At 40.6% G+C, this 12,854-nt stretch overlaps 1 protein-coding gene across 1 annotated transcript in view; it reads right to left on the reverse strand.

Annotated features, from left to right (window-relative positions):
• Positions 1-7,445: 7,445 nt before the first annotated feature.
• Positions 7,446-12,854, reverse strand: part of PDGFC (platelet derived growth factor C) — a 471,080-nt gene continuing 465,671 nt past the window's right edge. Inside the window, exons 6-7 of the mRNA XM_033941302.1 lie at positions 10,631-10,848; positions 7,446-9,598 (exon numbers count right to left, since the gene is read on the reverse strand). Of these exons, the coding sequence (XP_033797193.1) occupies positions 9,482-9,598; positions 10,631-10,848 (335 nt within the window). The 3' untranslated portion in view covers positions 7,446-9,481. The remainder of the gene's footprint in view (positions 9,599-10,630; positions 10,849-12,854) is intronic.

The raw sequence follows: 12,854 nt of genomic DNA on the forward strand, positions 1-12,854 counted from the left end.
ATGGCAGCTTTTTACATTTTTTCCATTGACATAAATGGGTGAAATCTGATGTTCTCTTTGTAGTTCCGCCCACGTGTGCAGGTGGGCTGCGAGACTCCCAGAACATATCACCCCAGGTAGTGAGGGATCTGCATACCAAGTTTCGTTCAAATCGGTCAAGCCGTTTTTGCGTGATCGCGGCACATACATACACACATACATACCTCCGATTTTATATATATATAGATAAAGCACATATTTTAATTGAACTCTCTGACATCCTCAGCCTTTCCATTCACAAAAATAGAAGGAAGAAAAGTTCCCATTTCCTGCTGTCTCATGTCCCCGGCCTATACAATATTTTTTTTTTTTGCAGACCCTTCAAAAGTCTGAGCAAATCCTCGTTTCACTTGCATTATAAAGTACTGAGGATGCCATCTCTCCCCAATCCCAGGTCCTAAAGTCTAAGACAGTAGCGCAAACTAATGCTGCCAGATTCAGGAAAAAAAAATTTCGATTCGATTCAGCATATTGAATTGGTTTTTCAATTCGATTTTCTTGCGCAGTTGGGTGATTTTTTTCAAAATTCCTGTTGGGTTTTATAGCTTTTTCACCCCCTTTGGCTTCTCCTAACCACACTGGTGCTGTGGTGTAAATAAAATAAAGAAACAAAAAGGACTTTTCCTCTCTCTGTTAAATCCTAGCTCACATTTGCAGTCCAACACCAGCACTGGCAGGATACACATTTCAAATCTGACATATTATAATCACAAAACAGAAAATAAAATTAATTTTTCTACCTTTTGTTGTCTGGTTATATTTCAAATCTTGTTGGTCCAAGGCTCTGGTTTTCTTCTGATAACTTGCTTGCCCGGGTCTCCTTCTTTCTTCTTTCTGCATGCTAACCATCCATCTGCCAACTCTGTCCTCCCTTTCCATTTCCCTTCCCTCCCCAGGAAGTCTGGTATCTTTCCTTTTTTCATCTCCCTCCACAGATCCACCTTTTCTTAACTACCCTTTCATCCGGCATCTCTCCCTCCTTCCCCACCACCCCAGAGTCCACCATCTCTCCCTTTCTTTTCCCAATTACCCTCCTATCCAGTATCTCTATCCCTCCTCCACACCATCCCTTGTGTCCAATTTCTCTCCCTTTCTGTTCCTTCCCTCCCTAAATCCCATGGTCCATCATCTTTCTCCCTCTCCTCTATTTTCAGACCCATTATTTCTTTCCCCCCCCCCCCAAAGTTTGGCATATGCACGTCTCTTTGAACACCCCCTTCTCTCCGTGTACTTCTAAACCAGGGTCCCCCCAAAGGCCTGTCCCCCTTTAAAGGTCTGCCTGTCCCCCCTTGAAGGCCTGTCTCCCCCTTGAAGGCCTGTCCCCCCCTTTTAGGCCTGTCCCCCCCTTGAAGGCCTGCCTGCCCCCCCTGGCCTGCACCCCTTGAAGGTCTGCACCCCCCCCCGAAGGCCTGTCCCCCCCTTGTAGGCCTACCTTCCTCCCTTGTAGGCCTACCTTCCTGCCTGTCACCCCCCTCCCCTTGAAAGCCTGCCTGCCTGCCCGCCCCACCCTGAAGGCCTGATGCCCCGACCCACCCCGAAGAACCGCTCGCCCCCCCTGGCCTCCCCGCACCACCTCTGAAGCAGCCGCAGCAGGATCGCGATGTCAGCGATCCCTGCGCTGCTTAGGCGCTGCTTCCTGCCCCGCGGTCCCGCCCCTCCTCTGATGTCAGAGGAGGGGCGGGACCGCGGGGCAGGAAGCAGTCTCAAGGGGAATGGAAAAGAGAGATCAATGGATGATCAGAAAGTAAAAAAAAGTGACATCATTTAATATACCATATCTTCAAATCGATCTAAACGCATGTTCAGTGCTCGCTCAGGCTTTGATGAAATAATTGCCTACTTTTCTGAGACCCAAATTAAGTACCTTTTTTGGCAGTCAGTCTACTTTTCTAAAATTACCCTCATATGAGATTCCATAAGAAGCGAAAACTTGGATATTTGTCACTGATTAAGGGGGCAGTAACTAAGGTACAGTAACAGTTAAGCTTTTACTATACCTTAATTTACCACGGGAATGACTAACCTGGGCTGCATCTCAGTACCTCATATTAATCCCTCCCACAGTACACAAATAACACTTCTTTCAATCAGTCTCACCAGAAATGTCATTTTACTATCTCTGAAGCATTGGGCTGCAAAGTTGTGGTTTGATGTCCCCAAGCATTTCTTAAAGGGCCAGTGCTTGCAATTAGGAGCTGCCCATCCTCTTTCTTCTTGCAGTAACATTCCCTCCCCCTGGAAATTCCCTCCCACAATATCTTCCTACCTGGAAGGTCCCCCCCCCCCCAAGTATATCATCCTGCTCAGAAGACCTCCCTCCAATGATGCCCCCCTAAACCAATGCTCCTCCCTCAATCATCTTCTGTAGGCAACCCCAGGCCTACCTTTCTTAATCTCTGGTGTTTAGTGGGTTCAAGACAGGAACAATCCTGCCCCTTCTGGCTCCAGGTTAAAAATGGCACCTGCAAACGATCATTCAGATATGTCAAATTCCATTTGTTAAGAAAGTGAAGTCAATGTAGGTGCCTTTATTTGAGTCTACCTATTTCATGCTATGTTCAAAATATCAACCATAATATATTTTCATTTTAAGCAGACTGTGTGCATTTGTTTTTAAAGAGGCTTCTAATGGGATAAATTGGCTGGTAATTGGTTGCCAGGGGATGATGCTGATAATTAGCAGCTGCAGGAGCTGTGAAATCAGGCAATTGAAGTCCCAAATGTTAGAAACATAGAAACATGATGGCAGATAAAGACCAAATGGCCCATCCAGTCTGCCCATCTTTAGTAACCATTATCTCTTCCTCTCTTTATGAGATCCCACGTGCCTATCCCACGCTTTCTTGAATTCAGACACAGTCTCTCTCTCCACCACCTTTTCTGGGAGAGTGTTTCACGCATCTACCACCCTTTCTGTAAAAAAGTATTTTCTTAGATTACTCCTAAGCCTATCACCTCTTAACTTCATCCTATGCCCTCTCATTTCAGAGTCTCTATCATATATCCCCTCTCCAACCTTTCCTCCAAAGTATACATTGAGATCTTTAGGTCTGTCCCCATATGCCTTAACATTGAGATCTTTAGGTCTGTCCCCATATGCCTTAAGACCACACACTATTTTAGTATCCGTCCTCTGGATTGACTCCATCATTTTTATATCTTTTTGAAGGTGCGGCCTCCAGAATTGTATACAATATTCTAAATGAGGTCTCACCAGAGTCTTATACAGGAGCCTCAATACCTCCTTTTTCCTACTGGACATACCTCTTCCTATGCACCATTGCATTCATCGAGATTTGCCGACACCTTTTCAACCTGTTTGGCCACCTTAAGATCATCACATACAATCACACCCAAGTCCTGCTCTTCTGTCGTGCATATAAGATCTTCAATTCCTAAACTGTATAATTTCTTCAGGTTTTTGCAGCCCTAATGTATGACCTTGCATTTCTTAGCATTAAGTTTTAGCTGCCAAATTTCAGACCATTCTTCAAGCTTCGCTAGGTCTTTCTTCGTGTTGTTCATACCATCAGGGGTGTCTACTCTATTGCAAAGTTTAGTATTATCCACAAAGAGGCAAATCTTACCTGACAGCCCTTCAGCAATATCGCTTATAAAAATGTTATAAAGAACAGGCCAAAGAACAGAACCTTGAGGCACACCACTGGTAACAATCCTTTCCTCAAAACAATCTTCATTGACCACTACCCTCTGACGTCTTCCACTCAAGGAGTTCCTGACCCAGGTCATCACTTTGGGGCCCTTCCCGAAGGCACACAGTTTATTTATTAGTTGTCTGTGTGGAATACTGTAGAAGGCTTTGCTAAAATCTAAATACACCACATCTAGCGCACTCCCTCTATCCAATTCTCTGGTCACCCAGTCCAAGAACTTGATCAGATTTGTCTGACAAGACCTACCTTTTGTGAATCCATGTTGTCTCCGGTCCTCTAATCCAGTGGTTCTTAACCCTGTCCTAGGGGACCCCCAGCCAGTCGGGTTTTCAAGATATCCCTATTAATATGCATGAGAGAGATTTGCATACCTGTCACTTCTGTTATATTCAAATCTCTCTCATGCATATTCCTTAGGGATATCTTGAAAACCCGACTGGCTGCGGGTCCCCTAGGACAGGGTTGAGAACCACTGCTCTAATCCACAGAATTCCAGAAATTTCACTATTTTCTGTTTTAAAAGTGTTTCCATTAATTTGCTTATCACAGAAGTGAGACTTACTGGCCTGTAATTCCCTACTTCTTCCTTTTGTGTAGAAGGACATTTGCCTTTCTCCAGTCCTCAGGTACCACTCCCAACTCTAGAGAAGCATTGAAAAGGTCAGTCAGTGGAGCCACAAGAACTTTCCTAAGTTCTTTCAGCACCCTTGGATGTACACCATCCAGCCCAATCGCTTTGTCTACCTTAAATTAGCTAGCTCCTCACGAATACAACACTCAGAAAATCGATGAGGATCTACCACTCCTTCATCCCTATTTGTATTTGTCTTCTGCAGTCCGGCACTTCAGCTGTGAACACAGAACAGAAATATTTGTTAAACAATTCAGCCTTTTTTATTTTTTTTTTTTTTAATCATCTTCTACATATTTCTCCCCTTCACTATGCCAATTTTGCACTTTTTCCTATCACTAATATATCTAAAAAAAGTTTTGTTTCCCCATTTTACCATGTCAGTTATTTTTTTTTTCCATTTGTATCTTTGCTTTTCTAACTACTCGACCAGCCTCTCTTAATTTTTCCAGATATTTTTGCCTGTCTTCCTCTTTCTGCAATCTTTTGTAATTTATGAAAGCTAACCTCTTATTCCTTACCTTCTCAGCTACTACGTTTGAGAACCAAAACAGCCTTCTTTTCCTCTTACTTTTACTTGCCTCACAAAAAGGTTTGTCGCCCTAGTTAGAAAAACAATGTAAAATACATGCTCTATACTTTGGAGTGGCACATAAGAGCGGTTTTTCTTCCATGGCAGTCATCAATTATTCTTGAGATTACTAACTGTTTCTATAAGACATTTTAAGATGATACTATGTTCACAGAAACTCCTTTCAATTTTGCCCACTGCATTTCTACTGCTTCTAGATGTTCGCATCCAGGCAATTCCTTGACGTAACCCCCCCCATCCAAAGAAAGTTAGGTTTTCTAAAGTCTAGAACCTTTACTTTTGAATGAGCTTTCTCTATATCCGTCTTAATATTAAACCATACCATGCAGTGATCACTGGATGACAGATGATCACCCACTGTAACATCAGAAACACTTTCCCCGTTTGTAAGCACTAGAAACATAGAAATAGATGGCAGATAAGGGCAACGGCCCATCTAGTCTGCCCACCCCAACGACCCTCCCCTACCTTTCTCTGTGAATAGATCCCATGTGTCTATCCCATTTGGCCTTAAAATCAGGCACGCTGCTGGCCTCAGTCACCTGAAGTGGAAGACTATTCCAGCAATCAACCACCCTTTCAGTGAAAAAGAATTTCCTGGTGTCCCCGTGCAGTTTCCTGCCCCTGATTTTCCACGGATGCCCCCTTGTTGCCGCAGGACCCTTGAAAAAGAAGATATCTTCTTCCACCTCGATGCGGCCCGTGAGATACTTGAATGTCTCGATTATGTCACCCCTCTCTCTGCGTTCCTCGAGTGAGTACAGCTGCAACTTATCCAGCCGTTCCTCGTACGGGAGATCCTTAAGTCCAGTATGACCCCATACCACGTGGGTTCCATTACCAACTGCTGGAACAGTCCTCGTAGAGAATCCAGCATCTCCCTACTTCTAGAAGACTCTGCAACAGGAATACCCCAAACAATATCCGGCATGTTAAAATCACCTATTAGTAAAACGTCACATTTTTTTAGATATATTTTGAATGTCTACTATTAAATTTCTATCAACTTCTTCTGTCTGTGAAGAAGGCCTGTATATCATACCAATGTAAATATATTTACCATTCCCTCTTACCAAATTGATTTACAGTGCCTCTTCCTTGCTCTGCAGATACGGTAATTGTGTGGCTTTAATATGATCTTTAATATATAACGCTACTCCCCCTCCTTTTCTTCCTACCCTGTCTTTCCTGAACAGATTATAGCTCGGTATAACTACATCCCAGTCATGGTTCTCCATGAACCAAGTCTCCATGATTGCCACTATATCCAACTCATCTTCCATCACAGCTTCTAGATCCAGAATCTTGTTTCCTATACTTTGAGCATTAGAATATACTGCTTTACAGACATTGATCCCTTTTCCCATCTGTGTAGAGGTATTCAGTGTTTTACTTACCTGAGGACTTTGATCACCCTGCCCCATCATTTTTAGTTTAAAGCCCTCTTCAGTAGATTAGCCAGCCTGCTGCTGAAATATTTCTTCCCTTCTTTCATAGGTGCACACCACCCCTGCTCAGCAGCCCTTGGAAAATCATCCCATGGTCCAGGAAGCCAAAACGATCTTGATGACACCATCTACTTAGCCATATATTCATCTTCAGGATGTGAGCTTCTCTGCCCTGGCCTTTACCCTCAACAGGGAGGATGGATGAGAATACCACCTGTGCAGCCTGACTGCTTCACCTTCTCTCCCAGAGCTACAAAGTCACGTTTGATACATTCGCAGGGATACCTGGCAGTATTGGATAATAGTTATCAAGCTTGATGGATCTCGGCAAGCTCTCTGTAACATCTTGGATTTTGGCACCAGGCAGACAGCATACCTCTCATGACATCATGTCTGGTCTGCAGATGGACACATCTGAATCCCTCAGAAGGGAATCACCAACCACCACTACCTTATGCCTCCTGTAGCCCTTTAGTAAATTTATTGGTTCTGAATAAAATTATTTGCATTTTGTAATACTCTTGATTGAAGTTGTATAATGTTTGACTAAAGATGCTATATATAAACTTTCAAGACTTTAAACACATTCGAAGAGGTGACTTTTGTGGTACTGAATGGCCATATATGTCATCTTTAAATAATTTATGTATTGATTTAATAAGAGGTTATCACAGCCTTTAAAGACCCCAGTGAAATTACTGGAAAATCAAACCATTGCAATTTCACACTGAGAGAAAGTTGATAAATTTTACTTGGATTATTGAAGTATGTGTTTTAGCTAAATAGCAATGGGAATAATATGTTTTTACTAGTAAGAAAAATAGTGTAAAAAACATGCTCTATACTGTGGAGAGGCAAATAAGAGCTGTTTTTCTTCCATGGCAGTCATTAGTTATTTTTGAGATTCCTAACTGCTTGCATAAGACATTTTATGATGATACTATGTTCACAGAAACTCTTTTAAAGAAAATGCCTAAATTAAAAAAAAAAAAAAATTGAGGAAATAAAGAGCATGGCTTGGAAAACTTTTTTTTTAAAATTACTGATCGCAAAGCAATGGAGCTGTTTCAAGCAAATGCTTTATTGCTTCCCTTCCACTTTGCAAGAAACTGGTTTAAGTGCATTGGGTAACGAATATACATGGGAAATACAACTGTACCATAACTGTATTTAGCAGAAGTACAAATCACAGGTAATATTATGCAGAAAACTTTACGTTATGCTTTATTCAGGCACTATTGATTCCTAGATGCTTCTTTGTGTCCATGTAAACAATACAATTTTCACAGCCCCTTGATATTCCTTTGAAGGTTGAAAATCATATCTCAGTGGCTGAAAGGATTCAATTTAACATTCTCCTGTAGTTTCAGAAAACATAATAGAACTTAAAACCATCTTAAACCATAACCCAAACCAAATAATTGTGGATTCTGCTGTTGGTGGGATCATAAGCATCGATGAGTGGAATTACCGATATTGCAACATCGAACAAGATCGTGCCACTGCATGTGATTAATCGATCCTGGGAATTGACAACTTAGTTGGGTTGGAGGCAACATGTAACAGTAAATATGAGAGACTCATCAAGTATTTGGTCAGGGGTAGGGTTGCCAGATTTTATATTAGTAAAATCTGGTTCCCTAGACCCACCCCAGGCCTGCCCAGTTCCACCCAACCCCATCCCATCGGGCAGGAAGGCATTCACGCATGCGCGGATGCCCTCCTGCCCGACATGATGTGGAGGAAGCTTTTCAAAACCCAGAGAAAGTACTGAGTTTTGAAAAGACGCCGGACCCCCGGGCATGTCCTAGTCAGGGGATACATTTCTATCCAAAGGGACTGAGGTACTGTGCTGCTTCTATTAACTGCAATATTCCCCCAGTAGAAAACAAGTCTGAGCATGTTTTTTTGAGTCTATGTAACAAAAAAAAAAGTTCAGCACACAGCAGGGAATTTCACAACATTTTCTACAATATCCTATTTTTATCTATTGCTGAAACTTTCATGAAATAATAAGCAACTTAAGAAAGGAGAGTAATGGGTTTGGGGTAGGTGGGAAGGGTAAGGAAGGAACTGGAAAACTCAGCTAGTCAATTGAGGGAACACTAATGGATTCTTTGTCTCTAGCAATACAGTATACTACTCAAACGTTTTTTTTTTTAAAAACCCAGATGTTTAGCACCATATACAAATAATGACATATTGTCACTGCAGAACACTACTTTTAACAACTTAAAAACCTAAACAAAAACTGATCTAGTTTGAAATAAAGGAGAAAATATTAAATACCTTTGGTAAAAATAGATATATTTAACAAGATTAGAAAACCAAGTATATGGTCAAAATATTAAAATAAGAATACAAAATGTACACAAGCCACAAAAAAAAACAAAAAAACAAAAAACAAAATCAAGCGACAAAAAAAACAAACAAACAACAAGAACAGTGTGTAGGCCATCATGGACATATGGTCATTGCTTATTTTAATGCTGGTTCCTTCTGTTTACTGGGTTGGTCCCATAATCAGTAATGTAAGTTGAAACACATATAAATGAGGACCATAGTAAACTCCAGTTATTCCTTCTAGTACCCAACCAATAAAGTCCACTTTCTCCTCACTGAATGAATAAAAGCCAAATACGTAAGACACAAAATATAGTGATCTCAGAACAAGCAGAGATAAAGAGTTTATGGCTTCCTGGATGGTGATATTCATATGTACATTAAAATGGAGCTCCAAAACTAGTTTGGTCAGCAAAGGCAGGTGTTCAGAAGAGTCTGGAAAGTACTTTCTTTCTTAATATTCATACGATTTGTTTTTTTATTTCAGGCTTATTTTATTGGACAATCTTAGAAGCTAGAGAAAAAAAAAATCTCTCATTGTCTTTTTTTGGCTGTCCTTTGATATAGTCTCCAAGCAGCAGAACCAGTATATAATTCGTAATCCCAGTTTGAGCTGAATCCTCTTGTTAACTTGCTCTACATTTGAAAGGTGGAAGATCACCAAATCAAGCAAATGAGGCTTAGAGAAAGATAATGCTCAAGTCCCAGAACATACATGAGCACTGACTAGATACTATGAAGAAGAGAGGTTTGTTTATCCATCTGTGTTCCCTTTGCACACACAGTCACATTCTTCATGGTGTTCCAGGAGGACATCAGTCAAGGATTTGTGTAATCCTTTCATACCACTCCTGTGCTTCAGCTGAAGAACCTGAAATGTAAAAATTGAAGTCAATTTTGAAAATAAGGATGCCACATATATGTTGCTTTACAACTAAACTAGATATGAAAGTGGAACCTGATCATTCCACGGGTTTTGTTTTACTTGCTAGAGATTGTGGTAAGAGCGGATAGCGTAGCTGGTTTTAAGAAAGGTTTGGACAATTTCCTGGAGGAAAAGTCCATAGTCTGTTATTGAGAAAGACATGGGGGAAGCCACTGCTTGCTCTGGATTGGTAGTATGGAATATTGCTACTCCATGGCTTTTGGCCAGGTACTAGTGACATGGATTGGCCACCATGAGAACGGGCTACTGGGCTTGATGGACCATTGGTCTGACCCAGTAAGGCTATTCTTATGTTCTTTTTTTTTTTTTTTAAATATTCTTTATTCATTTTCAAAATTACATTAAGTGTTAAATATATTCATTCACATTAACAATAAATACATCACTTACAAACAATCATTGGTACATTATATAAATTCTTATCCCTTCCCCTTTCCCATCCCTCCCACCCATATATTCCATTATCATATAAAACATATAATAATAATATTCCCCCCCTCCCTACCCCTTAAATTGATAAATATAAGGGAAACAATTTCAATTAATCTTTACAATATTTTGTTAATGGTATCCACACATCCTGAAATTTCTTAAAATATCCCCGTTGTAATGCAATAAACCTTTCCATTTTATAGATATGGCATAAAGAGTTCCACCAAAAGTTATAATTTAATCTCCTCCAATCCTTCCAATTATATGTAATTTGCTGAATGGCAACGCCTGTGGTGTTCTGTGGCCTAAAGCGCCTATGTAGATGTGATTCCGGCACCTCAACCTTGCCGTTTTGTTGCTGTTTCTAATGATGTTTTTCAATTAATTGAGGCATCAGTAAAGTGTTTACCAGTGCCTAAGTTTAGGTGCTGGTTTTATCATTTCCCAACTCATTCTACTATCATTCCATTATGTAAATACACATAGTAATATTATTAACATGTATTAATGAGGAACACAGAATACCTCATGGTACTTTTTGGTGACTTTGGTTGGAATGCATTGGCATTCATTGCAATTATGAATACAGCAGGCACAGTTTCCTCCACATCGCTTGACCAACAAGCAACCTGGCCAGAAAATGGCATCTGTTCGTTTTAGCTCCTCTCTCAGTGATACTGAAAAGTTGCGTGGCGTGCAGCTGTAAAGTCGTACTTCTTCTTTTAGAAGGTTCAGATCTACCACTTAAAACAACAAAAGGCAAGAAAGAGAAGAACAAATTAATTAAACCATCCGGGATGTCTCATTTAATTTTTACTGAACCATTAGTGTTTGTAGGGATGGAAATGCTTCATGAACACCAGAAACAGTAAACTGTTCTTATTTTTCCAGTTACACCATCAAAAGGTTAAATATATCAAATATAATCAAAGAATACCTTGAGATACATATTGCTATTGGTTTATTAAAGCAAGGAACATTTTCATTGGTCTAGGTTTTGCTAAAGCATGGTTTCTTCAGCAAAAGACCCTATACCTGATTAATTGTGATTGTTGAACTGGCCTACAGGCAACAGAAGGAATTTTTGAACAATTTTACAATTGCATCTTTAGGTAACTGTGGTAGTATTTGTGTATGAATTACTCTCTTTAGAAAAACCAATACTACTTTTGCTGAAATTAAGTATTAAATATGTGATGGGTGGAGGAAATACAGATATCTAATGCATTAAGCAAACTTCAAATAAAATCAAGGCTTGATACAGTTGAAACTTTACACACTACTGAGAAATAGCACCAGAGAATTCTTGTTTACAAATCTACACTGTTAGCCTGTTATTGGGAAAGACATGGGGGAAGCCACTGCTTGCCCTGGATTGGTACTCCTTGGGTTTTGGCCAGGTAGTAGGGACCTGGATTGGCCACCGTGAGAATGGGCTACTTTGACACCGTGAGATGGACCATTGGGCTGACCCAGTAAGGTTATGTTCTTATGTGTAAAAAACTACTGCATGATAAAATTCCTGCAATAAGCATAACACGGGTTGAGCCAGGTCTAAGTTGGCAAGAAGGTGTAAATGGTAATATTTTAATCATTTATGTACACAAGTGGACTTCCAGAAAGCATTCGACAAAGTTCCACATGAAAGACTTCTCAGGAAACTACAAAGCCATGGAATAGAGGGAGATATACAAAGGTGGATAGGCAAATGGCTGGAAAACAGAAAGCAGAGAGTGGGCATAAATGGGAAGTTCTCAGACTGGGAGAAAGTGACTAGTGGTGTGCCCCAGGGCTCGGTACTTGGACCGATCCTATTTAATATTTATATCAATGACCTGGAAGACGGAATATCTAGTGAGATCATTAAGTTTGCAGACGACACAAAGCTATGCCGGGCAATCAGATCGCAGGAGGATAGTGAGGAACTCCAGAGCGACTTGTATCAGTTAGAGAAATGGGCAGAGCAATGGCAGATGAAGTTCAATGTGGAGAAATGCAAAGTAATGCATTTAGGTAGTAAGAATAAGGAACACGAGTATAGAATGTCAGGCGCAACTCTGGGTAAGAGCGAACAAAAAAAGGACCTGGGTGTACTGATAGATAGGTCCCTGAAGCCATCGGCACAATGCGCGGCAGCGGCAAAGAAAGCAAACAGAATGTTAGGCATGATAAAGAAAGGAATCACGAGTAGATCGAAGAAAGTCATAATGCCACTTTATAGAGCAATGGTCAGACCACACTTGGAATACTGTGTCCAACATTGGTCTCCCAACCCAAAGAAGGATATAAAACTGCTGGAGAGGGTGCAGAGACGAGCAACGAAGCTAATAAGAGGTATGGAGAACTTGGAATATGAGGAACGACTCAAGAAACTGGGACTGTTCTCCCTTGAGAAGAGGAGGCTGCGAGGGGACATGATCGAGACGTTCAAAATGCTGAAAGGCATCGATAAAACAGAGCAGGAAAATAAATTATTTACATTGTCCAATGCGACACGGACAAGAGGACATGGTTTGAAGCTAAGGGGGGACAAGTCTAGGACTCCCATATGTGCCTTCCCTTTATGTATATTCTACTGTATTTAAAATGTAACTTCATCCCCTTATTTTCCTTTTGTCTCCAGTTTTGTCAAATTTGTTTTTTTAACCTTGTTAGTAGTATCTTCTATGATTTTGTTTTTACATTGTAATTTTATTATATTGTACATCGCTTCGAATTTAGAAGAAGCGATTCATCAAAAACGTATTAA

Source organism: Geotrypetes seraphini, chromosome 1, assembly GCF_902459505.1.
Source record: "Geotrypetes seraphini chromosome 1, aGeoSer1.1, whole genome shotgun sequence".
Taxonomy (NCBI): Eukaryota; Metazoa; Chordata; class Amphibia; order Gymnophiona; family Dermophiidae; genus Geotrypetes; species Geotrypetes seraphini.